Here is a 26,013-nt window from a genome sequence, read left to right on the forward strand (position 1 = left end):
TAATTAACAACTGTATTTTTAATTTTATGATAAAAAAAAGAATCATTGATCCTTATTATATGATAAAGTTTTCTTTATAAAATGAGCTCAAACTTCACCTTTAAATTTGAGTGAAGTGTTATCAAGAACTCTATAATTATGAAACTATAAGAAAGTAGTCAATGAATTATTTGTAATTTTGCGTTTTTGTTTGATTTTTTCATATGTATATTTTCAGCATACAATAGATTTTATATTTTCATATGCACGTCTTACATTTTCTTACAAATATTTTTATTCTATTTTTGGTATTATAAAATTTTATATTTTTTTATATCAACTAAATATAGGAAAGATGTAGTATGACCGCGTGAAGCGCGGTTTAGTTAACTAGTATATATTATAAAACTAGTCATAGACATGGTGGTGTGACATCTCTCTATGATCAAGAATTGTATTATCTTTTTTCTCCGTTTTTTTTATTCAATTTGCTTAATAAGTGGAAATTGATCATGATCGATTCTATCCTACTTATTCCATCTCAGTTACAAAAGACCTCTTAACTACTTATTTGTTTTCACAATTATAGTGCACATCATGCTTAAGAGACGTGTTCACTGTGCATTTATTTTTGCATTTATTAAGGGGAAACGTGCATGATTTTTAAATGCTACCAGTAATATGCTTTTTGGAGCAATCTGAGTATAAAATACCTCTACATGGAGGATTCCCCCCCCCCCCCCCCCCCCCCAATATTTCCTTGGTATATATCAATTCCCGAGTGCAATTTTTGCTACATTTTTACAATGAGTGTCTTGCTAATCTGTCATTTTGAAAGTTAGATGGCTTAATTTTATTGTAACTTGATAGTTTATTTTCTCCTTTTATTTTTCAGGCTTTACTTTTTTCTTTATTTATTATTTTATGTAAGGCTTTAATTGTTTTTTCACATTGCTGGGTGATTTGATAAATTCTTAAAGAATATGAATGTCAAGAAGGAATTGTCTCATCGTATGTAATTAGTTGATCCTTTCATTCCCGTTGTTTCTACATACTGAAGGTTTAGTTTTTACTTTTGAAAAATAAACTAATAAAATTATATTTGATCTGGATAGAATTAATTGACTGAGAACAAAATTGACCTTAATTGTGTCTATTTGGGTGTTTGAGATTTAGTCCCAATAAAAAAGCGTGAAAATTGTGTTCGTATAATTTACTCGGAAAAAAAACTCATTTTGTTACATTTCGAATAGTATTTTAAATGTATAATTTGATTACAAAGAGAACCAAGTTATTTCATGCATATACTCTCTAACGGTAAGGAATATTGAGAAATTTGGAAAGCTCTTCAACCCTATTCTAGACTTTTGCTAATCGAAAAGTTTAACTTCATTTATATAAAATTCTATTTTCTCAATATACAATTATATGTATGTTAATTAGTAATTTTTTTGTAATTTATGTATTTTAATTTAAATTTACCATATTGTTTTTAATACACCTTAAATTATTCCTAACTATGTAATACCTAAACAAGCTTAATTTGAAAATGTATAATTAACTATATATGATATAGAAATATGCTTTAAATAACCCTAATGTATGAATTAGTGTATGAATTAACTTGAAATGTATGCTGCTTATGAAGGTTTTCTTTCTCACTGAAAAGAGAAATAGTATAAATTTGTATTCATTATTTATTTATTGATCATTTTGTAGATATACTAATATAATTTGTAATCGCGTGAAGCGTGAATAAGTTTATTAGTTAATAGAAAAAAAATATGCATAAATTAATATGAGTACATTGATAAATTATGCACTTCATTTATTATTTTTTAAACAGCGTGAAAATTCTAAAGTGGACAAGTAAAAAAAAACAAATGGAGTAATAATCAAGCTAAGTTTGCCCCATTGAGCAAAACTTGTAGGTGTATATAATAAAGAGTTATGCCTTGAGGCAAAATAGTTGAAAATAAATCTTATCTTATTAATTAATAGGTTAAAATTTAAGATTATACAGAATAAACAAATTCACTGTTTCCACCACCAAATATCATAGCAACTACAATGAATTTCATCACCCATCACCACCAAATCCATTCTTCCACCAACAAAAATCACAGCACATACCATATATTTTATCACCACATTATCACTCCAATCAACAAAAAATAATTGAATTTCAAAGTGATGTCTTATATCCAAATAGAGTTCGTGACAGTTTCATATTACCACTGACCGGACATATTACCGATATTGCCCTTATTTAATACGCAAAATAACAGGAATATTATAGTCGGCCATACGGATAGCTTCTAAGGGCATTTTCGTCCATTCAAGAAAGAGAAAGAGTTGGTAAAAAAGTTTAGGGTTTGACAAATACCCGCTGCTCGCTTAGAGAAGAAGAAGAAGAATAGAGGCAATAAATCAATCTCATCCGTCGACTTCTCTTCTATCTCTCAATCGTAGCCGTTGATCTTTGATCTGCCTAACTATTCAGGTTTTTTTCATATACGATACATGTATATTTTTATTTATTTATTTATGTGTTTGTGTTTGGATTTTAATATGTATGATGTTATTTTTGTTAGTAAATATATCGTGTTAAAAGTGAAAGCTGTTTATTAAAATTCAATTTAGATTATTTTGATGTACTTTCATGACTAATTCATATAAATGTATAAATTATCATGTATATTGTTTATTTGTGTGCGTGATTTTGTGTGTGTGTGTGTGTGGATTTAAATAAATTTGATGTTGTTTTTGCTAGTAAATATATCATTTTTTTTTTCTTGTTAAAGGTGAAAGAGCATTATTTAAATTCAATTCAGGTTTTTTGAAGTACTTTCATGGCTATTTCATATAGGATATATGTATAAATTATGATGTATATTGTTTATTTGTGTATTTTTGTGTGTGTGGGGATTTTAATAGATATGATGCTGTTTTTGTTAGTAAATATATGGTGTTTTATCTTGTTGAAGGTGAAAGCTCTTTATTTAAATTCAATTTAGATTTTTTTGAAATACTTTTATGGCTATTGTATATACGATACATGTATATGTTTACTTATGTGTGTGTTTTTTTTTTCCGCCTTCAAATCGTCTTTAAAATTCACTATTCACTTGTTCAGTCAGACATTAAGCTTCACACTCGTCTCTCTCTTTTGCTTCATATTTTCTCCTTCTCTAGTTATAAAATTGTTCTAATTGCATTGCAACTCTGTTACATTCATGTTGAATTTTGTATTTTAAGGCTCGAAAACTATTTGCTTTTATTGCCTATGTATGCACTTAGGTGTCGTTAGGATTATGCAGGTCCGAAAATTTCATGGCTGCTATAGTGAGATGCTCTTATGTATGTATACTAGCGTTTGATGTGTAGATCTCATTTAGCTTACGCAAACAATTATTTTTCTATACTTTTATGAAACATATAATCGAAAACAATATACTTGTTAATTTCTTAGTCTTTTCAATTTTTAATTAGTTAGATATACCCGCAAGGGTGGCTCAGTTGGTTGAGCATAGGGCTTTCATAATGGAGGTCGCAGGTTCGAAACTCCCTGCCTACAACAGTAGGGGATTTGCTTTCTGGGTCGAGCTCGTCGCACTGGGCTTGCCTAGTGCGGGTTATCTCTCCCGCGTGGTTTGCTAGCTATTGCACGGGAGCCCAAGGTAGCCGCTGCGGGTTCCCATGTCATAAAAAAAAATAGTTAGATATGATAATCAATGAGATTTTAAAGTTAACAAGCACTATTGTTTTCTTTTATATGTAACATAAAAGTATAGAAACATAATTGTTTGCGTTGCTTTTGCAATTAATATCTGCCTTAAGGCCTAAGTTGGGGCATTGCGATTTTTTTTCTCACTGAGCCATTCGAACCCATGATCCCTGGGTATTAAGCGAAGGACAATATTAAAGACCAGCAATTTGAGGGACAAAAATTAAAGACGAGTGCTTTTGAAGGACAATCCGCCCAAAAACATGGCACGAAACAGGGAAAAAAATGCAAATGACCCATTAATAGTTACTGTAGTATAGTTAGGCCCAAACCCAATAAACCCAAAATCCCTTGACCCGTAATGAACGAAACAAAACAAACTAAAAAAGCCACAATTCTAGGTTTTCTATTTTCCAAATCGTCGACTGCTTTCGCCTTGAAATCCAGGTCAACTTCACACTTGTCGCTTTTGCTTCATATTTACTCATATTCTGATAATTTCTCCTTCTTTAGTTAATATAGTAGAAATATTGTTCATTGCAAATTGCATTGCAACTCTGTTTTATTCATGTAGAATTCAGTAATTTAGCTTGCGTCTAAATCAAAACTTTGAAATCTTTAGAAAAGCATCCCTATGGTTTCTGCATAACATATAAAAAACCCAAAAAAGGGAACATTTATAAAAAATAAAAAAACTACCACTACCCCTAAACTCAATCAAACTAGTTTTGTTGGCTATACTAATCGTCTATATCTATTTCCATTCTATTTGGGTCTGTTTCTTTCCAATAACAATAATTTGCCAAGTAATAATACCTCCAAAAAAAAACTTCTACTTCTCAATCCCATGCTAATTGCTATGTACATTCACCCCAAGCAGAAAAAATCAAAACTTTGAAATCTTTGGAAAAACATCTATATGGGTAAATATTGATGTTTCAGCGTAAGCTAAAATACTGAATTCTACATGAATAAAACAGAGTTGCAATGCAATTGGCAACGAACAATATTTCTACTATATTAACTAAAGAAGGGGAAATTATCAGAATATGAGTAAATATGAAGCAAAAGCGAAAAGTGTGAAGCTGACCTGGATTTGAAGAAGCAGTCGGCGATTTGAAAAATAGAAAACCTAGAATTGTGGCTTTTTTAGTTTGTTTTGTTTCGTTCATTACGGGTCAAGGGATTTTGGGTTTGGGCCTAACTATACTACAGTATTTTAGCTTGCGCTGAAACTGTTTGCTTTTGCTGCTCTATTACCTATGTAAACTTCAATAATAATGAAATGTGATAGATCTATGACTTCTCGATATATATACTGCAAGTAATGAATTAAAGTTTGAGCCTTGAGAATTTAATACAAATCTTTTGATGTTTGATATATTGCAACTTTGCAAGTGATGAATTTAAAGTTCGAATATTGAGATTATGGAATTTGTATGTCAATGAACTATTAGGGTCCTTACCTTCTGTTTTGATGTTATTTTTTTTTCTGCTGTGGAAGAAGATTAGTGTTATTCATTATTTTATTACTAGGAGTATAGTTGGTTCTTCCAATTGCAAATTTCTTTAGCATTCTTTTTGTTGCACCAATTTGATAACACTGTATGTTCTCCCAGTTTATGGATGCATTTATGTTTACAACAACAACATACCTAGTGTAATCCCACAAGTGGGGTCTGGGGAGGGTAGGATATACGCAGACCTTACCTCTCCCTTTGTGGGGAGAAAAAGATTGGAGTTATTATTTTTTTTTGTTTTATCACTAGGAGTACAATTGGTTCTTCCAGTTGAAAATTCCTTTAGGATTCTTTTTTCCCTTTGTGTTGCGTCTTGTAAGTTCCCATTGTACCTTTTCACAGTTTATGGATGGATGCAATTATGTAGTTTGTTATAGCATATGTTAAAAAAGACATTCCTTTGTTTATGAATAACCTTTTTTTAAATTCTTACGAATAAAATCAGCACTTTTGTTCATCGGTAATGCTCATCTTTTGCTTTTGAAATTTAACTTTCTTTTCTCTCCCCCCCCCCCCCCCCCCCCCCCCGGTTGACAAAAGATGAGAGTGAAAAAGCAGAAGCGACATAGAAGAGCTGTGAGGTTTTACACAGTTTGTTTTGGGTTCAGAGAGCCATTTAAAGTCCTTTGTGATGGAACTTTTGTGCATCATCTTATTGTGAATCGCATAACACCTGCTGATACTGCATTGGCAAATATTCTAGGCGCCACAGTTAAACTTTTTACTACCAGGTATTATTTTCTACAACTCTGTTCGTCTCTTTTCTGCTTTAGTCACATGACTTAACTTGCAAGTGGCAGTACAAGCTAAAGATGTTTTGTTTTAAGACTGTTTGGTCACTTCCTATCTTCTTTTACTTTCAGATGTGTTCTTGCAGAGTTGAAGAGCCTTGGTGCTTCCTATAGGGAATCACTAAATGCAGCTAATAACCTTATTATGGCACGGTTAGTCGGTTCTTCTCTTTTTCTTGCTTGCTCCTCTTTAAGCAGGATGTGTATTGCTTTAGTTGTCAAGACTAGGGGTGGCAAAATTAGCCCATGAAAAAAATGATCCATCCAACCCGTTCAAGTTTGGGTTGGTCATTGACCTGCCCATTTATCAGCTCAGCCCATTTCAGCCCATCGAAAATTGGACTGGTATGTAGCCCAAATTGACCCATGAGAAATCTTGTCAAAATATTTTCGAAGACAATTTTAATTTTAATTTTATATGTTACATATATCATTGTAAAGAAAAAAGAATAATTTTATTAGGTACTAAAAAGTTATAAAAGAGATTAAAACTTACTAAGAATTGAACGGGTTGGTTATGACCCACTTTTTAGCCAATTTCAGCCCAAAACTATTTATTAACATCAACCCCAATTTTGAAGGGGAGCCTTGGCGTAACTGGTAAAGTTGCTGCCATGTGACCAGGAGGTCACGGGTTCGAGCCGGAAACAGCCTCTTGCAGAAATGCAAGGTAAGGCTGCGTACAATAGACCCTTGTGGTCCGGCCCTTCCCCGGACCCCGTGCATAGCGGGAGCTTAGTGCACCGGGCTGCCCTTTTTTTTTTAACCAATTTTGATCCGCCCAAATTCAGGCCAACCCGGCCATTTGCCACCCCTACTAAGTTACTGTTTGCATCCAATTATTTATTCTTAGTGGAAGTCAAGCCCAATAGACCTTTGTGGTCGGGCCCTTCCCCGGATACCCCCCTCCCCGCGCATAGCGGGAGCTTAGTGCACCGGGCTGCCCTATAGTGGAAGTCAAGCCTACACCTTGGATCAAGGCATTATTTTGAGTTATGCCATGTAATTTGAATCTTGCTGTATTGCAGATGTGACCATGAGCAGCGGAAAAGTGCTGTAGATTGCATTACTGAAGTTATCGGGGAGAACAATTCTGAACACTTTTTTGTTGCTACTCAAGATGCCGATTTGCGGAGAAGTCTTCAAAAGGTATTTGAACTCATTTTTTTCCTCGATTGATAATGTCCTATATTGTGATATCAGACATATCACTTAGAAAAAAATGTGAACTGGAAAAATCCCATATTCTAGGTTGACTTCTCAGAAAAATCTTCAGCAGCTACTTTTCTAATCCATTTAAAAAATGCTAAGTTTGCAAGAGGCTACTTGTTTAATCCATTTAAAAAATGCTAAATTTGCAATATCTTGACTTTTGTCATTAGTAAAAATATACTTAATTATCTAAGTGGGAAGTGGTAAAAACAAAGAGAAACTTTGTGCATCTGCAGAACTATATATTGGTCCGCCAGTTGATCTTGTCTCTCCTAGCACGTGGGACTAAGACGATACAAGTGTAAAATATTTCTGTCTCTGGGGAGTAAGATTAATTCTGACCTTTGTTTCCCCTTTTCCTGAACTGGCGTAGATACCCGGCGTGCCTTTAATTTATGCTCTTAGGAATGCATTATTTCTCGAAAAACCATCATCATTTCAACGTCAGTTTGCCCAATCTGCTGAAGAAGAACGTCTTCATATGACTGATATGGAGTACAATATGCTTAGACTTGGGAAAAAGAGGAAATCGTCTGATGACAAAGAAGGGGATTCTTCCGATGAGGAAGAGGTAGATGATATTTCACAGGTTCAGACTATCAATACAAGTGTTAGGAGCAATGGAAGTGATGGAAAGGATAAAGTTCGCTTCAAGAGAAAGAAAGCTAAGGTTAGGGTTCATAATAATTTCTTATTATCCCTTGCACAGCTTAAAATTTAACTTGTTGCTTTTCTATTGAAATATAGTTCTTTAGGAACAAATTCTTCACTTTCATGTGAAACATTATACTGTAATGTTCAATGGCTTAGTTAAAACTTCTCTTTTTTGATAGGTAAACAAATATTTTATTAAAGCAAAATACAGTCAGATAGTGCTGGTATATGTAGAAAGACATGGGCTACAAAATTCATCCCTGTCAATTCCTCTAGGTTTGGTTGATTTGGAAATGCAGCTTTCGCTGGTTTGTGACATAAGCTTTTGAGAACCAATAGTAATTTTTATAAAAAGAAGTTTTCTGGAACTTCCACGGGTGTCATTTCATGAATGATTGTTAGGATACAAAAAGTACTCTGAAAAAGAGGCTGCACCTTTTCTTTGAGTGACGTTTTATTCATAATGAATGTTTTTCTTTTCTAAGTTAATAAGTATCTTTTTATTTTAATTCGTTAAAAAACTGTGATCCTTAAGATCTGAACCAAGGTTTTTTTCTTTCTTTATGCGAGATGGCTAGACAGATACTTGACATAAAAGATTATGGTTTTTCTTGTAAGTGTGATATTATATAGGTCATATAAGTATCCTTCTGCATTTAACTATTGCTGTGTGCATAGCCCTCTCTCAACTTTGAGTGGGAAAAAAAATTTGACTGACGGAGATGCATGTATCATGTTGTAAACGGAATTTTTTGCCTGTCATTCCTCTAAGTTGACTAATTCGACCATATTTACTTAAGAAGATTGTATTTCATGGATGCTGTTATTGTAAAGCATGTTCAGCTAAATGTGTCCCTGAATGACACTATGGTTTATGCCTTTCCTTCTACAGGGTCCAAATCCACTCTCAGTCAAGAAGAAAAAGAAATCTGCTGATTCAAATAGTGCTACCTCGGGAAAGGTGAGATTCAGTTTCTGAAGTTACTGAAATCGAGCTGGGCTTATGTTCTAGTTTCGGAGGAACTCTAATTTTGACTGAAGACAAATTACTTAGTATTGGAATAAAATGAGCCTGAATAGAGCAGACTACTCAAACTAGTTTGGGGTTGAAACTAAGTTGATTAAGCAAAGTCCCTCTACAATGCTGGTGAATTATTACAATGCTGACAATTTTGGCTCATTTTCAAGTTTGGTTTCTGAAAACTAGGCTCATTATAGAAAGAAGTAAGTGTAGAGACACCTTGCAGGATCTAATGGATTTTGTAAGTTCTTCTCTGGTGATATATTGAGGAAATGAGGTTGAAACTAGTTATTAGAAGTTATAAGCGTAGATTAGTACTAGCAAGGATATACTTGTACCACTAAATGAAGGATAATTGTGGGGATAAATGTGATAGCCACAAGTGAAAATTGCTCTCATTATCTGAATTAGTGTAATAAACTCTACTATTACCCCCCTTCCCCCTTCTTTTCCGCTTGGTGATGTGGAAGTTCAAGTGCAGGAAAGCAAGCATGCTGAGGGAACTGTGAGAAGCAGGAAGAAAAGGAAGAGATCGCGCAAAAGTGTTGTACAAGGAAATGCATAGTGTGCAAGGCATCAGTTAGGAAATCTTTTGGCCCCGACTGGCTTTTATCAGGTAAACGATGATAATCTATTTAGGAGTCCAAATGCTGATGCTGCATCAAATGAGAAACGTTTTTTTTTTTGAGAGCACCATTTAACTGAATGCACAGTTGTTCGGCGAAGTCCCAATACAATTTAGAAGTTGTTAAACTTTTTTTGATAATGGTAACTTTGTAGAAGTTGCTTAACTGCTTAAGAGTTTTACATGGTTTACTCCTTTTTCTCTTAGGTCTTTCAAGAATTAACTATGATTAAATTTTGAATGCATCAAAAGTTTCTTTCTTCATTGTAGGTGTTGTTTCCTCAACTTTCTTGTGTTGGTCTATGTGATATTTATGAGTTTGTTTCCGACCAGCATATGTACCGGGAAACTTTGCCCAACCAAACTTTAGGCAGGCGGGAGAAAATCACCTAGTGTTTGTTCTCTTCTACGCTTTTTCTCTTCGAACTTCCAAAAATTGACTATGGTTGATTTTTATGCATCGAGAGTTTCTTTCTTTCTTGGGAGTGTTGCTTTCTCAACTAATAAATCCATTTCTTGTGTTGGTCTACGTTAGGATATTTATGAGTTTGTTTTCCCACCAGCACATGTATCGGGCAACTCTGCCCACTAAGGCTTGTTCAAATGGGAGGAAATCACTTAGTGTGTGTTGCCATCTGCTGAGATCTGAACCTGAGATCTCGTACTTTCCCACTTCATTGACCACTAGGCCACAATCTTTACCCCTGTGCTAAAACGTGCATTTGGTTATATGCTTGATTGATTGTATAGATCATATGGAATCTCTAAGAACTATATCACTTTTGCAGGAGGAATTTTGATTAATGGATACTAGGAACATAGTACATCACCCACAAGAACTCTTTGAGAGGCAACAATTATTATTATCAGGACAACACAAGGGTTTATTGCTAATGTGATCTGTTTTGAGAAGTCTTCATCTGTGTCTAAGTTAATCAGCATTGAATGAGATATGTATGAAATTTTGCCCTTACAATAGCACTGTAGAAACATGAGAAACTAGTTTCTGGAATTCCATTGGTATTTACCTAATATGCTTTCAGAATGAAAATGCTCTGATGTCAATTCATTACATTCATGGAGAAGTTCAAGCAAATTTACTCAAATTCGGATTCTAGGCAAAACTTCCAAATTTGAGTATAAACCCAACTCCAAATCTATAATTTAGCCACTAATTAGGAAAAAATAATGCAATTATAGGTTCTAGTCATCAATTCTATGCTTAATGAAGAGGATAAAATGAGTAGCGCAGAATGTAGAGTTTAACTCACGGGTTTATCTGAACCCAACGGCTTTGGCTCGGACTTAGTATGTGTTAAATGTTTACTAAATAAGTATAAATAATTGATTTCGTACTTAGTAAATCAAATAAATTGTGGTAGATCTCAAATTAATTTTCTGTTTGATCATTATCATTTAGCAATTATAAATATGCAATATCCTCTACCCTCCACGCCAGAAAAATAAGACTATAGTACTTTACGAATGTCTCAAATTTTTATGACCTTAGAAATCAAATAGATACAACAAAAATGTTGAATACAAGAACCTGGTCGAGAACTATGGGTGCGAAACTGGATTATTTTCTCTTTTATTACATTTGTTATTTTTATAACTGGATTATTTTCTCTTTTATTACATGGATTATTTTTATAACCATGGTTAGATTGTGAGCATATCGATTAATTTCATGATTGTATACACAAGACAATATTATTCTTTTACACCATCGTATAACTATTTGCTTTCTTTTTTATGTTATCATATCTGTGTACTCCGGACGATTTAATACTTAATCTGATAGTATATACAATTTTCTTTCATGACATTTCATACTAGACCAATCAATTGGAAAGAAAGTGATCAGAATATATGATATGAGGAATTAAAGATTAATCTGTCTTCAAATACGAAAAATGATAAATTAAAACAATCATTTCGATGAGGATGTAGCACAAAACACAATTGTTGGCATGGAATATTTTATTACATAAGAAAAAATTGTGGTGACAAACGGGTTCTGAAAAATAGTAGAAGTGATTAAGACGTGAACTTTAATCATCATCTTTCATAATTATCATTACCACTATTAAATTCATTATTAAAAAACCAGTAAGAGTTGGCCAAATTTATATTAAGATTTTCAATGTTTGCTTTTTGGTTCTCAATGGAACATAATTGATTGGTCGGTTTGATTAGGGCGGTTTTATTTTAATCTTTCTATCTTTACTAACTATTTTGTGACGTTAGTCGATAATAAATTTATGCTATAGATAAGGTTTTGGACGGCTTATTTTGAGGTATTATAGCTTGATTATGTATGCTGATGTCTTTTTTCTATTGTTTCTTGCTCTCTTTTTTTTTTTCTTCCTCAGATGAAATGACGAGAGTGTTGAATTACATTTAATTCAACAACTAGCATTTGCATAGTTACACCAACAATTGATTTAAATAAAACCTGTACTTAATAATGACATAATTTTTTTTCTTGCTTAATCCTTTGTTGGGAGTAGGGTTTAAAACTTTCATAGCCAATTAGTCATCTCATGCTGCCCCCCCGGGCCGCCCCTCCTCCCCGAATTATATGATATTATCTTAAGTTGTCGATGCAATCATGATACTATGAGTTGCCTCAACTATCCTTAAGCAAAAGTCTCGAGCTTTCGAAAAGAATTACTGCTTTACCCTCAAAATAAAGACTTCTCAACGCGAATCCAAATTAGCCGAACGAATAGCGAATATTGGGAGGAAACCAAAAAAAAAAAAAAAAAAAAAGAGGAAGGAAAATCAGTCTTCATGAAATGAAACAGTTGTAGTATTAACATTATAATAGTGCCACAAAATTAGCTTGACATGATATAAGCATATTTAATGAACCAATTTACCAGACGCGTACTTCCATTATCTTCATTTCTCTCAGCCACTCCATTAGCTTCATAATTTTTTTTAAAGAGTTGTGGCTGTGCTTCTCCCACATAAAAAGATAAAAAATAAAAACGGGTTTAATGGTTTGACATTAGAGATATATTAAGTTGCTTAGCTAAGCACCAAATATAAGAATTTATGTGTGTAGTAAGTTGTGATCATATGATATTCCAAATAAAATGGTATAAACAAAAAATTAATCTACTAATCTCCCTCACAATTAACTTACAAAATTAGTATCACTTTAGAGGAAAATCCTCATCGAGAAATTAAATATATGTGCCTTTTATTTTATAATTACCTTGCTACCCGAATATCAATATATTTATGCCAAATATAAAATTTTAACCAAATACTACAATAATTTGCCCTTTGGTCGGCCCTTCGACGCTCGATGTTCATTTTAGGCCCGGACTAATCCAGATTCACGTCGTATAAGACACGTTAAAGACGGAAGTGCTCTTTACCAATTTCTTTTTGCATATCTAAACTCGAACCCGAGACCTCTAGTTAATGGTAAAGAAATCCAATCCAAATGGAAATATATATATCTTAACCTAAAAATGCCATGCTATGTCTATTTCAACTTCCTACAGTTTCAAAATGCATGGACTTATTTGAGAATATGAGGGACGTTTATTATTTAAAAAAATGGAAAAAAGAAAAGGTTATGCAATCATTATCTGATGGAAATTGATTTCAAATATTTTAGCTTAGCTGCCCACATTCTCAGAATTATTTGAAGATTAGGTGAATAAGTTGGGCCAGAGCAGCTAATCAAATGCATACATGTTTAGTAAATAAATAATACGATATTCTATATTATTAGAAGAATAAGAACAAAAAACCCATACAAGAATCTGCCAACTCTTTCCCCTCTGTTTCCCTCATTTATCAATAACTAAATAATTTGATTTAAAAAGCAATAAAATATATTTATTGTGTCTCATCTTATATGACACAAAATTTTCATTTTCGGAAAGAAAATTGTTTTTAGTTATGATTTTTAGAAGAGCTTATTACACTTTTGATCCATTGATGTGCTCTAGTGGTTATATATTTAATATACTAGGAATTTTCTAGTAAATACTATAGTTTTTTGGTTGGTATTACCTATACGAGTTGCATAGTTTTGTTTCTGAACTTAATAGATTGATGTCCAAATTTACACAAAATCATAAATTTGTGATTATCACTCTCTGTAGTCCTCCATTATTTTTTAGACAAATGTAATCATATTTTTATGACGTATCTAAACATTTATATTTTGTTTCAAATGATTGAGAAATTGAGGTTAAATTCACATATAATACAGTCAAACTTTTCTGTAACAACATCGTTTATTTGGATATTTTTTAACTGCTATAGCGAAATGCTATTACAAGGAACATATAATCTAATATAACATGTAAAATCCATTCCAATTTTATTTTTGACCATTGAAGTAAAATTGTCATTATAGAGAATAATTATTATAGAGAAATCTGACTATATTTAAGTATTTTCATATACTCTACTATTTTTCATTTTTTCCAAGGAGATGAGTAATACTCAGTGGGACGGAGAGTATAATTCCTGATGCGATCGAAGTAACAGTAAAATTGTCTCCTTAGTAACGAATTCAAAAGTGTAACATGTTCAATGATAGAAAGAGGAGTCTCTAAATAATGGCAAAGTTATCTTCGCATTACCTATAGATCACGAATTTGAGCCATGAAATCAACAATTTGAGCCGTGAAATCAATCATTAATACTTGTGTCAGGATAAGCTGTCTATATTACATTATTTGGAATGCGACCTTTCTTCGGGCTCCGCGTGAATGCGGGATATTTCAACTGTCCTTTTCTTTAAAAAGTTCGGTAATAGTAAAAATAGAAGTTAAATATTTCAAATTTAAATTTGAATCCATCTCTAATATTCCTTCTGCTTTAATTTGTTTGTCTTATTTTCTCTTTTAGTCCGTTTAAAAGAAAATGTCACTTTTTATATTTTATAACTCTTTACGGCCAACATACTACATGACATATTTAAGATCACAAGATTCAAAAAGTAATTTGAGACATTAATTAAAAGAGAATGTAAATTTCTATATTTTATAATTCTTTACGCCCAACATCCTACATGATATATTTAAGATCACAAGATTTAAAGAGCAATTTAATACATTACACGCCTCTAAACCGAGTTAAACCAAGACAAACAAATTGAAACGGACAAATAATGCTTTGATCTACTCATAATTTGTCTTTGTTTTTTTGGGTCAAGGGGATAGAGTGAAAAAAAGGGAAGAAACTTTGGCACACTATCATGACTTACTCCGCTATAAATAGACACAAACACAATCCTTTCTAAGTACCAAACTCCTTTTTTGAGTAGTCCACTAAGCAAGAGAGAGAGATACCAAAGTTCAAAATGGCAGAAAACAAAGAAGAAGATGTTAACCTTGGTGCCAACAAATACAGAGAAACACAACCTTTAGGCACATCAGCACAAACAGATAAAGATTATGTTGAGCCACCACCAGCACCTTTATTTGAACCTGGTGAATTATCATCATGGTCTTTTTACAGAGCTGGAATTGCAGAATTCATGGCAACTTTCTTGTTCTTGTATATCACTATATTGACTGTTATGGGACTTAAAAGGTCTGATAGTTTGTGCTCTTCTGTGGGTATTCAAGGTAATTTTACTAAATTATCCTTATTTATTCTCTAATGTCTATTTACTACTATTTCTTTAAGTTACCAATATATACAGTTCGTCCATCTAGCTTACCAAAGATATTCGAACTATACACTGCCTATACACTTCAGCTGTATAGGTAGTTTATAGTATGTATATTATATTTATAGATACGTAAATTATACGTATAGGTATGTATAGTATATGTATATAAACTCTATGTCTACTGGAAAGAATATTCACCCGGTTTAGCCCAGTTTTTGCTTAAACATCTCTTACACACTATAATACAACGTGGACACACTGTTTACTGTTGTATAATGTTCTATACTTTGTGTATAAGCACTGTTGCGAAAGAAAAGTTGGTTATGCAGATATAAACTGAATATATGGCTGTATAGGTGTAATATATTATGTTGGGTTGTATATTTTTGTAAAAATCCCATAATAAGGTATATTGTGATTTTCTAAAATGATACTCCTTCTATTACAGTTTATGTGACACTCTTTTTTTTTTAGTCAGTTAAAAAAGAATGATACCTTTTATATTTTGAAACAATTTAGCTTTGAGTTTCTCATTTTACCCATAATGAGATAATTCATATCCACACAGATACACCTGGTGAATTGTCATCATGGTCATTTTACAGAGTTGGAATTGTAGAATTAATGGCAACTTTCTTGTTCTTGTATATAACAATATTGACTGTTATGGGTCTTAAAAGATCTGATAGTTTGTGTTCTTCTGTGGGCATTCAAGGTATTGCTTGGGCTTTTGGTGGTATGATCTTTGCTCTTGTCTATTGCACTGCTGGTATCTCAGGTCAGTTCATTGCTCTAAAATGTCACATTTTTTTTTTGGTACCATGTTCTAAAAATGTGAGTTCTTTTTTTCTTTATTGTGTATCATAGGTTTTTCTCCATCTTTAGTTTAGTGCAGTTCAGCTTGTTGGTTAATTATGTTTCATCCTACTATTAGAAACTAGTCTGAATTCAGCTTTCTTTGTTTTGGCAGCCAAAAAACTGTTCTTTTTTTGTATCGTGTACTATATGAACTTTGAGCCCGTTTGGATTGACTTATAAGTTGGTCAAACCAGCTTATAAGTCATTTTTAACTTATTTGAGTGTTTGGTAAAATAGAAAACAACTTAAATTAAGTTAAAAAGTTCTTACAATAAGCCAAAACCAAGAAATTGCTCAATCCCAACTTATTTTTTGGGGCTTTAAGCCATTTTGGTTTGACCAATAACTTTACCCTTTTATCCCTTATATTTTTTATTAATTCCAATACTATCCTTACTTCTAACACTTTTATCCAAACACATAATTGCTTATTTATAAAATAACTATCAGCACTTAAAAAGTACTTTAAACACTTATGCTTAAAAACCACTTTTTTTCAGCTAATCCAAACGGGCTCTTTATTGTGTATCGTGTGCTAAAAAAGCTGAACCATTTTTGTTCGTGTGGGTTATACTCTGTGTAATTTGGTGGGATGATTTTCATTGTTTTCCCTTCTTTAGCTTAGTGAATTTAATGACAAAAATGGTTCCTTATGTTTGGGGAAGGTTCAAAATAGTTCCTTAAATATGTTTTGAGCAGTTGTGGTCTTAAAGTTTGTTAAAAGTTTACACTTTTGGTCTCCGTCAAATATTTAACAAATTCTGTATGTTAGATTTGACGGGAAAAGGATTTAGATGTAAACTTTTTTGTGTATCATGTGCTAAAATTGTCAACTTTTTTGTTTTGTTTTGTGTATCATGAGTTAATCACTTAATTCTCCCAAGTTTGTGTGGCTGATTTTCATTGTTTTCCCTTATTTAGTTAGTGAATTTCAGCTTGCTGGTTAATTATGTTTCATCCTGTTATTAGAAACTAGTTTTGTGAACTAGTTTCAGCTTTCTTTGTTTTGGGAGCCAAAAACATGGAGTATTTTTTGAAATTTGTCCAGTGCAAGCATTGATTTTTACCTTATTTTTCAAGAACTGACTCTCTTTTGTACTGAAACAGGAGGGCACATTAATCCGGCTGTGACATTTGGTCTGTTCTTAGCAAGGAAACTTTCCTTAACCAGAGCTGTGTTCTACATGGTGATGCAGTGCCTCGGTGCCATTTGTGGTGCCGGTGTTGTCAAGGGTTTCATGGTAGGACCCTATCAGAGATTTGGTGGTGGGGCCAATATGGTTCAACCTGGATACACGAAAGGTGATGGCCTCGGTGCTGAGATTATCGGTACCTTTGTTCTTGTCTATACCGTTTTCTCTGCCACTGATGCCAAGAGAAACGCCAGAGATTCACATGTTCCCGTAAGTGCTTTCATGTCCTACCAATTACTTTATTTTTGTTTCTTACTGATAATATGTTGTATCATCATGCTATCTGTTGTAAGTAGGCTAGTAAGAGGGAGAAATTTTGATGCAAATTCTGCAAGGGTTGTTTTTTTCCGTGCTTTTAAGGATTACTATGATAACTAAGTGTAACGGGGAGCTATGTTTCTCGAACTCTTCAAAAAATGTCTATGGGTGTGTGTTGTATCCTCCAAAAGTAGTGCATTTCGGAGGAACCGACACGGGTGCGGCAACATTTTGGAAGAGTCTGGCAGTTTTGGAATTCTCAAACTAAAGATCGAATTTTCTAAGGCTCATAGTTATTCCTACACGGACAAGTATTTTAACTAGAATTAGAAGACATGACCAACATCCGAACAATATAGGTGAAACATGTCGATGGGTGTGTGTTGGATCCGACACGGATACGGATATATTTTTGGAGAGTCCAAGTAACATAGCTTCCATGCATTTGTAATTTGTGTTTGGTTATGGCCCTGAGATCGATTTCTTTGTAAATTATGGTGTTCTAAGTTGCTGGCAGATCTCTAAAATAAGATAATGAACACACTAAATTCCAAAATCTGGAGCAACCCGAAATCTTGAGTTGTAAATCTCTGTGCTGAATTTTATGTTAGATAAAAGAACCGCGTTCTTAACTTTTCGTACTGTGTTTTACAGATTTTGGCACCACTTCCAATTGGATTCGCGGTGTTCTTGGTTCATTTGGCAACCATCCCAATTACCGGAACTGGCATCAACCCTGCTAGGAGCCTTGGAGCTGCTATCATCTTCAACCAAGACCAGGCATGGGATGACCATGTAAGTCCTTCAACCTACATTCATGTGCTGATCATGTTTCATCCTTCCATTTCTATTTGATAACCGAGAAAACTAGGAGGGTTATGACACAAAGTTTGAAATACAATGAGTAATGGATCCGTCCCTTTACCCTTCTCCACTTAAATACCAGGGCTTTTCTACGGCCTAGTTCGAACTCGTGTGCTGATGTACGCAAATGTCTCTTTTTTAGGCCCTCATTTACCTGTTGTCCATGTTTCCAAAAGTTGTGCAAATATAGCCCTTAGTAAATTACCTTTCCGGGTAAAGTTAGACTCGGTTTTACTGGTTGCTCATATATTTCTTAACTTTACATACAAAACATTAGACTGTCTTCTAACATTTGCTAACTTGCAAAACTTTAAACTTGGTCAAACCTTTTTTCATTCAGTTTGCTCAAAAAAGATACCGTGGCCTAAAAGGTCCATAAGTTGCAAGAGAAATAAAAAAAGGATCATTCACTAAACAACTGTCCCAAAAAGGGACAACTGGTGAAACATTTGGAACTCATGAGATGTACCTATCTCAAACATCATGTGTTGTGCTCGTACGATTGTACTATAACCGCGAAGGCTTTCATTTCTTTCTTTTTATAGCTAACATTCTTTTTTGTTGATATTTTTAGTGGATCTTTTGGGTTGGACCATTTATTGGAGCTGCTCTTGCTGCATTTTACCACGTGATGATCATCAGAGCTATTCCATTCAAGAGCAAGGCTTAAAGTTTCTTCAAGATGTCAATTATGTGTCTTCCTTCTTCTCTTTCTGGTGTTTGTCTAAATGTGTTTTTTCTTCAATTCAGATGTCAATTATGTGAGTAAATTATCAAGTTGTATGTAAAAGCTTTGTCAATAAATATTTTTATTTTATCCTTTTCCTTTCCCTCCCCCAAAAATTTAGTTGTATGCTATTGAGTAAGTAGTATTGTTCGTCCGCACAGGGATTGTAGGAAATACAAGACGGGCCCTTGATAATATCAGGCACAAAGAAGATGGAAAAGGGAAATAAACATTAAGCTCACTTCATTTCATTAGAAATACTCCACTCTTACGTAAAAATAACATTACAAGGGGGTTTATATAGGTGTTAAAGGATAATATTAGACATAAAACTACTAAATAATTCACTCACATGCTATGAATTTGCACCCAGATTTCCTTATAGTCATAGGATAACACCAAACATATGAACCTAGACATTTAAACATTTAAGTTTACTATTTTTCAACAAGGATAATCAGTTGTTAAAGTAGATGGTATAAAAGTGGATCCAACCCAAAAAGATAATCCCAAAATAACTTTCAGGGCAATTGGGGTTTAATATAGGTGGAAGAAGTGACATTTTTAACCTGAAAAATTAAAGTTAAGGTCAATCACGGTCCAATAGGGGGATGAAGGCCAATTTTAAGTCATTTTCAATACGTTAGGACGTTTTTTTACCCTTTTCCGTTTTCTTCATATATTCTTAAAGAAAACCTTATACTCGTGGCCATCAATGTTCATTGTTGTCATTTTCCTTGAAGTTTTGTTCAGTCTTCCTCGATTTCTCCCTTAACAAGAAACATTAAAAAAGAGATGAACGAGTCCAATATCATGGCCTTATGTGACTTATATATAGGAAGAAATAAAATGCACTGCTTTTATCATCTGTCATCAATTTTTGTGAGTGAATTCCAAGAATTCATAGAGCAAAAACATGTGGATATTTGGAAGAAAAGGAGCCTCTGGTTTCTCAGCTTGTTCAACAGCTGAGGAAGTTACTCAAGGAATTGATGGAACAGGCCTCACTGCCATTGTTACAGGTCACTTTTTGTTTTTCTTGCCCCACTTTTCTCTATATGTTTGATTTTCCTATTTTGCAACATTTTTACTTCTACTCATTTTGGCACATTCCAAAAGGTTTGACACAACCTTATTGATAGTAATAGTTCGCGCGAGGGAGAATTCTTTCTATGTCTGCACTGCATAAGGCAAGAAGTTGAGTTTTCTCAGTATCCTCTCCGGCCTATTAAAAAAGTTGAATAGAGATCGAGACTGGACCTGATAGAGACTTGAATTCTAGTAAGCATAGGTGCCATACAACGTTAGCTATTATGATTTCGTATATAACATCATCGCGATCCTGCTCTTTGCTCACCAGCATAACTGAAAATCAGGTAAAGATTTGTGGCTCTTGGCTTCGTAAGCATAGGCATTCCTTTAGGAAATTTTCCATGTTCGAAGCTAATTACCTCAGCTCGTCTGCCTTAGTCTCTCTCCCGACTTACATCCTTTTCCCATTACGAGGTCAACTAGCACCTCACACATTACCTCTTAGACAACTTGCATCATTCCTTAAGCTTTAAGCTTTTCTTTTCTCATCGTACCATGTGCCAATTAACCCTGAAATTGACGGTTTAGGACTTTTCGATGAGGAGGTTCAACTGAATCCACTACATAGCTCCGCCTGACTGAAGTGATAACTGCAGGTTAAACAATTCTGCTGGATTAAAAGAGATGTGAAACTATATCAAACGCGCGCACACACTTATGCCTCAATTCCAGACAAATTAGAATCAACTATATACAAATCATTACAGTTCATATCACTCCATTTAATCGCATCTCGATTCAGTATTATAAAATCTTAATGTTCTAACACTAGAAGTTCTCTGCATTTTCTATTTGCTTATATGATATACGTAACCGAATCGTAGACTAAACTATTGTCCGCATTTTTACATATTTCAGGAGCATCAAGTGGCATTGGCACAGAGACAACACATGTCCTCGCCTTGCGTGGTGTGCATGTGATTATGGCAGTTCGTGATATGGAAAATGGCAAAAAAATTAAAGAGAATATACTTAAAGCCATTATTCCTAATGCTAAAATTGATTGTATGGAATTAGACCTCAGCTCAATGGAGTCCATAAGGAAATTTGCCTCAGAGTATGACTCTGCTGGTCATCCTTTGAACCTTCTGATGTAAGATTACCATACTTTTTACATGTCTGTGTGTGGTATGACGGAAGTCATTTTACAAAAAAAATTATTTTCTGAAAACTATTTTTTTTGGAAATATTTTCGATATTTGCTTGGAAAGTGAAAACTATTTTCTAAAACACATTTATTAAAGATTGATAATATTCAGGGGGATCCGCAATGCGACATGTGGATGTTCACGCGAACCTTATAGCTTTTGTCCAAATCTTAATACATATATTAAGATACTCATTAAGTATTTACAAATATAAGTGTTTTTCCGCTATTTGGTTGGTAAGTAGAAAATATTTTTTTGAAAAAACATTATTAAAGATTGATAAGAATATTCGGAGGCGGATTCCCAATGTAACATGTGTGTTGACGTGAACTCAATAGCTTTTGCCTAGATCTTTTATATGTTTGTATTAAGACATTCACGAAATATCTATAAATATTTGATTAAGAACTTAGTTATTATTGTATATCTTGAGATCACTGTAGGAACTCATAAACTTCAAAACATGAATGTATTAGCAAATCGGATAGTGTTTTGATGAATATATTTACTGTCATACCAATTACACCCTTAAGTCTTCCATTTTGTCCTTGAATCTTATTAAGGAATGACATAAATTTGTGTTTGGTTTTGTAAGTAACAATGCAGGGGTTATGATTCCACCATTTACACTTTCTCAAGACAAGATAGAATTGCAGTTTGCAGTTAATCATTTAGGTAACTCACTTTATTCAATTATATATGTTTGTTCTTATCATGTTTACTTTGTGTTTGCATGTTAGAGAATATAATGTATTCAGTGGCGGAGCCAGGATTTATGCCAAGGGGGTTCAAAAATATAAAGAAGCCATAAATGAAGAAGCTAAGGGGTTCAACGTCTACTATATATACATCAAAAATAATTTTTACCTTGTATATACAGTGCAATTTTTCACCGAAGGGAGTTCGGATGAACCCCCTGGGCTCTTACTAGGTCCGCCACTGAATGTATTCATTTGTATCATAATATGATAGGAGTATAACATTTTTGTTTGTGCAGGTCATTTTCTTTTGACAAATCTTTTGTTGGAAAACATGAAAAATACAGCTAAGAAGAGCAAAAAAGAAGGAAGAATAATAAATGTTGCATCAGCAGCACATGATTTTGCATCTGTTGAAGGAATTTGTTTTGACAAAATTAATGACAAAGAGAGGTAGTCGTCAATATATGTGGCGCCCTTTTCTTTTTAGTATGTTCCAAAGAAAATGCCACCTTTCTATATTTAGAAACAATTAACTTTAAAATTTCATATTACCCCTAATGAAACGGTTTACAGTCATACAAATGTTTTAGGCTTATTTTCGTCCATAAATTTCAAGTGTCTTCCATTCTTTCTTAAACACTATGCTTAATCAAATGGTGCCACATAAAGTGGGACGGAGAGAGTAATTGCGTTTTCATTGAATGTTTGCTTTTCTAGTTCAGAAGCGTTTTTTTGATATTCTGTTTTTTTGTTTCCAGCTACAACAGACTGCATGCTTATGGACAATCAAAGCTTGCTAATATACTTCATGCAAATGAACTTGCAAAGCGCTTAAAGGTAATTCTAATCTAAATACATGTTTAGTCATGTTAGTATGTTCAGTTTAGGTCCTATTTTTCTATTAATCTTTTCGTTCTGTTAGTGGTATATAAGACTTATATGCCAGTAGAAAATATAGTACTGTACTTCTAGTGCCTGAGATGAACATAAATAGAGCGACATGTTAGTTGTTTCTCAGTCATTTTTTTTTAGAGGATTACTTTTCCGCATTGTCTTCTTTAAACTCTTAATTGGTTCTTGTAAGTTTTAAGTTTCTGTCTTAAGCTGTAGCATCATAACATTGGATTACATATCATTACTTGGTAAAAACATTGGATAAAATAATATGCCCATATTTGCTATTGAAGCATGAGTACTAACTCTATTTGTTAACTCATAAATAGGAAGAAGGGGTGGATATAACTGCTAATTCTGTTCATCCAGGGCCAATAGCCACCAACATTATGCGTTATCACAGTATCCTTCATGGTAAATTCCACCTTTCTTATTGTTCCATCATTCTTATAAAGTTAGTTGGTATTTTGGATCCAACAGTGGAAAAAGACATGGATAAATTCACCAGTTTATATTCAATCTTGCTCGAATCCTCCAAAACTTAAAATGAGCATACAAGCAACATAGTTTTTATGCACCCTTAGGATGTCACACATTAAGAGAATGGAACCATATTTGGAGGATCCGACAAGGGTGGAGCAACATTTTTGAAGGACACAATCAACATTGCTTATATCTACCCTTTGGAATTAGGATGCCACGCTTTAAGAGCACGAGAAATTCCAGTATATGTAGAAACAATCAAGGTTTATAAACCCCTGCGATACAATATGTTAGTTGAAAATTGGCTTAAAAGCTTCAAATGCTGGAATTACCATAAGATGTTATCTTCTCATGCATAATGCATGAGAGACTTCTATGCCAACCAGGAACAACGGCTCTGTAATGAATAAAAACGTTATTTTGGCCGGTATTCTTAAATGAGTAGTTAATGGTCCCCTTATATTCTCCCCCTATCAGTAGAGGGTTTCAATGTTGTTATCTTGGAGATCTCCAGATCATAAGACATGATCACCTTCGTTCCACTCAGAACCCGATGGAGTATAAAATTATTGGGTACGACTTAAACCAGTATTATGGACACAAAACATAGATATATATTGAAAATTACCATAATTTAACAAACATCAAGTTCTAGATCTATAATTTCGAAAGTGTAATGGGCTCAACAATAAGAATCTAAAGATTGACCGCATTAATTTTAAATCCTAGATTACACTGGACTATATTTTTGTTCAAATGTAGGAAGTGTAGTAGGGACTTATCTGGCATTGCATAATGAGTTATCTTTAATCTTGATTTTGGCCCCTTTTTCCTCTTTTTTTCTTTTTAACCATCTTGCAGGAATAGTTAACTGGATTGGGAGATATGTGCTCAAGAATATTGCACAGGTGCTAGTTGACTTTCAATGAGGAAAAACATAGGGTCTTTTATTGCCAAATCTTGATTTTTTTTTACTTACATTGTGTCATCCTCTGGTTGTAGGGAGCAGCAACTACATGTTATGTGGCTTTGCATCCACAGGTGAAAGGGGTAAGTGGTGAGTATTTTTCAGACAACAACATAGCTACAACCACAACAACTTCTCTTGCTAAGGATTCAGAGTTGGCAAAGAAACTGTGGGAATTTAGCTTGAGTTTGACCAACCCCAATTGATTATATTATATGGTTGATAGCCTCATTCATCATTTCCTAATCCTGTGTTATCATGTATTTGTTATTCTATCTTTCTATTTGATTTGTTGGGCTAAAACAGCAGAAAGATACTTTTAGTATAGCATGATATTATCCATTTTGGGCTACTCTTTTTGTCACATAATCTCTCTTCTGGACTTATGATCTAGTGGTAAGAGTGCAACACATGATGTTGATGCCATCATGGTCAAGTGTGCGTCTGGGGTTCGAGCTCTGCCGCAGATAAAAGCCTGGTATTTAAGTAGAGAAGGTTAGAGGGGCAAGCCAATTTCCACCGAGTTTTGCGCCATTGATCGTCGGGATTTCTATGTTATCCAAATAAAATGAAATTGAAGCATTGGTTAAGTTGATGCAAATTTATGGTAGAACAAGATGGACAATAAACATAAGACAGACTAAGACCCAGATAAAACAACATTATTTTCTCCTATTCAATATACATAGATGTACTGCAACTTATTAGATGTCATCACCATGGCCTGTCTCTTTGCAGGACTTAAATTATCAATAAAGATAATAATTCTCTCTCTTCACCAATAATGTAAGGATAGAAATCAAACCAGCTCATAAGATAATCCTATTTAATATTCTCAAGAATCATATAATTGTGAAGCATGTACTAAAGACAAGTGCAGTGCATCCAGAGCATACTCCCTCAAAACAATTTTTGATGCCAGTTAACAATGAAGCAGCAGTTTCCATTCAAATGGCCATGAGTTTTCATAATTGAATAAGCAAAATATGTACCTGCACATTCATTACAGTAAACACTAGTTCTATTGGCTGTAAGCCAGCATTCTTCCTAGCAACCGAGTCGATGTTAAAGAACTCTTAAAAAACAGATGGAATGCAATCTCATAGGCCTTTTCTAGTGGTAAATGGTAATAGTGCAACACATGATGTGTTAATCAAGTGCACGTCATGGTTTTGAGTCCTGCTGCGAGCAAAAGCCTGCTATTTAAGTGGATATCTCCCGCCCCCCTCGCCCGTCCCCTGCTCAGGCGTGGACATTCAGAACGTGGAGGCTCAACATTGGGTAAACCAAGAACAGAGTTTAGTCTGGCTCTAATACTATATTAAGAAAATGGATATTGGCGTAACTCAACCCAAAAACTAGCTCATGAGTTGAGGACTGTCAAAGACGAGAGACTACAAACCATACTTGGTGTATTTCTAGCAAAGACATGATAGAGGATTCATATAACTGACTGCAATGTATGAAACATTTGCAAACTGGGATAAATGCAATATGTGACAGCGGCGTTTTACAAAAGCCCAAAAGAACAAAGAACTAGTGCCAAATTAATTATTTTCGGGAGTTTTCGTAACGGCTATAATGAACGGGTCTTTCCCCTCATGAAAGGCTATTGGGATCAATCCCTTCGACCCTCCTTGGCATGG

The 26,013-nt window shown here is 33.8% G+C and overlaps 3 protein-coding genes across 6 annotated transcripts; all 3 read left to right on the forward strand.

The window, feature by feature from the left end:
- Positions 1–2,274: 2,274 nt before the first annotated feature.
- LOC132609901 (rRNA-processing protein utp23) lies at positions 2,275–10,580 on the forward strand. Its single transcript, XM_060324103.1, has 8 exons — positions 2,275–2,482; positions 5,767–5,957; positions 6,090–6,170; positions 7,046–7,166; positions 7,603–7,899; positions 8,776–8,844; positions 9,386–9,520; positions 10,318–10,580. Exons 2-7 carry the CDS (start codon positions 5,767–5,769, stop codon positions 9,467–9,469), a joined length of 843 nt encoding a protein of 280 aa, XP_060180086.1. The 5' UTR covers positions 2,275–2,482; the 3' UTR covers positions 9,470–9,520; positions 10,318–10,580.
- Positions 10,581–14,741: 4,161 nt separating this feature from the next.
- Positions 14,742–19,172, forward strand: LOC132609902 (probable aquaporin PIP-type pTOM75). Of its 2 annotated transcripts, none has more exons than XM_060324105.1 (5): positions 14,742–15,100; positions 15,863–15,960; positions 17,148–17,443; positions 18,146–18,286; positions 18,930–19,172. In XM_060324105.1, exons 1-5 carry the CDS (start codon positions 14,868–14,870, stop codon positions 19,023–19,025), a joined length of 864 nt encoding a protein of 287 aa, XP_060180088.1. In that variant the 5' UTR covers positions 14,742–14,867; the 3' UTR covers positions 19,026–19,172. The 2 variants fall into 2 exon arrangements, with proteins under 2 accessions (XP_060180088.1, XP_060180087.1); XM_060324104.1 differs by having other exon boundaries at positions 14,744–15,135; positions 15,898–15,960.
- A 780-nt stretch (positions 19,173–19,952) lies between these two features.
- Positions 19,953–24,868, forward strand: LOC132608766 (short-chain dehydrogenase TIC 32, chloroplastic-like). Of its 3 annotated transcripts, none has more exons than XM_060322506.1 (8): positions 19,953–20,104; positions 21,033–21,267; positions 21,918–21,997; positions 22,320–22,473; positions 22,782–22,860; positions 23,247–23,331; positions 24,262–24,308; positions 24,403–24,868. In XM_060322506.1, exons 1-8 carry the CDS (start codon positions 19,999–20,001, stop codon positions 24,571–24,573), a joined length of 957 nt encoding a protein of 318 aa, XP_060178489.1. In that variant the 5' UTR covers positions 19,953–19,998; the 3' UTR covers positions 24,574–24,868. The 3 variants fall into 3 exon arrangements, with proteins under 3 accessions (XP_060178489.1, XP_060178490.1, XP_060178491.1); XM_060322507.1 differs by having other exon boundaries at positions 23,247–23,314; positions 24,245–24,308; XM_060322508.1 differs by having other exon boundaries at positions 21,918–21,993; positions 22,346–22,473; positions 23,247–23,314; positions 24,245–24,308.
- The last annotated feature ends 1,145 nt before the right edge of the window (positions 24,869–26,013 follow it).

The sequence above is a fragment of the Lycium barbarum genome, chromosome 9, assembly GCF_019175385.1.
Source record: "Lycium barbarum isolate Lr01 chromosome 9, ASM1917538v2, whole genome shotgun sequence".
Lineage (NCBI taxonomy): Eukaryota > Viridiplantae > Streptophyta > Magnoliopsida > Solanales > Solanaceae > Lycium > Lycium barbarum.

What these genes read in the sequence shown, in the direction of transcription:
- LOC132609901 (XM_060324103.1), top strand. Translation starts at nt 5,767, where the DNA reads ATGAGAGTGAAAAAGCAGAAGCGACATAGAAGAGCTGTGAGGTTTTAC. An exon ending in TGCGGAGAAGTCTTCAAAAG is followed by an intron (nt 7,167 to 7,602) that starts GTATTTGAACTC and finishes GAACTGGCGTAG; the next exon opens with ATACCCGGCGTGCCTTTAAT. An exon ending in ATAGTGCTACCTCGGGAAAG is followed by an intron (nt 8,845 to 9,385) that starts GTGAGATTCAGT and finishes GTTCAAGTGCAG; the next exon opens with GAAAGCAAGCATGCTGAGGG.
- LOC132609902 (XM_060324105.1), top strand. Translation starts at nt 14,868, where the DNA reads ATGGCAGAAAACAAAGAAGAAGATGTTAACCTTGGTGCCAACAAATAC. An exon ending in CCAGAGATTCACATGTTCCC is followed by an intron (nt 17,444 to 18,145) that starts GTAAGTGCTTTC and finishes TGTGTTTTACAG; the next exon opens with ATTTTGGCACCACTTCCAAT. An exon ending in ACCAGGCATGGGATGACCAT is followed by an intron (nt 18,287 to 18,929) that starts GTAAGTCCTTCA and finishes TGATATTTTTAG; the next exon opens with TGGATCTTTTGGGTTGGACC.
- LOC132608766 (XM_060322506.1), top strand. Translation starts at nt 19,999, where the DNA reads ATGTGGATATTTGGAAGAAAAGGAGCCTCTGGTTTCTCAGCTTGTTCA. An exon ending in GTTTGCAGTTAATCATTTAG is followed by an intron (nt 21,998 to 22,319) that starts GTAACTCACTTT and finishes TTGTTTGTGCAG; the next exon opens with GTCATTTTCTTTTGACAAAT. An exon ending in TGCTCAAGAATATTGCACAG is followed by an intron (nt 24,309 to 24,402) that starts GTGCTAGTTGAC and finishes CTCTGGTTGTAG; the next exon opens with GGAGCAGCAACTACATGTTA.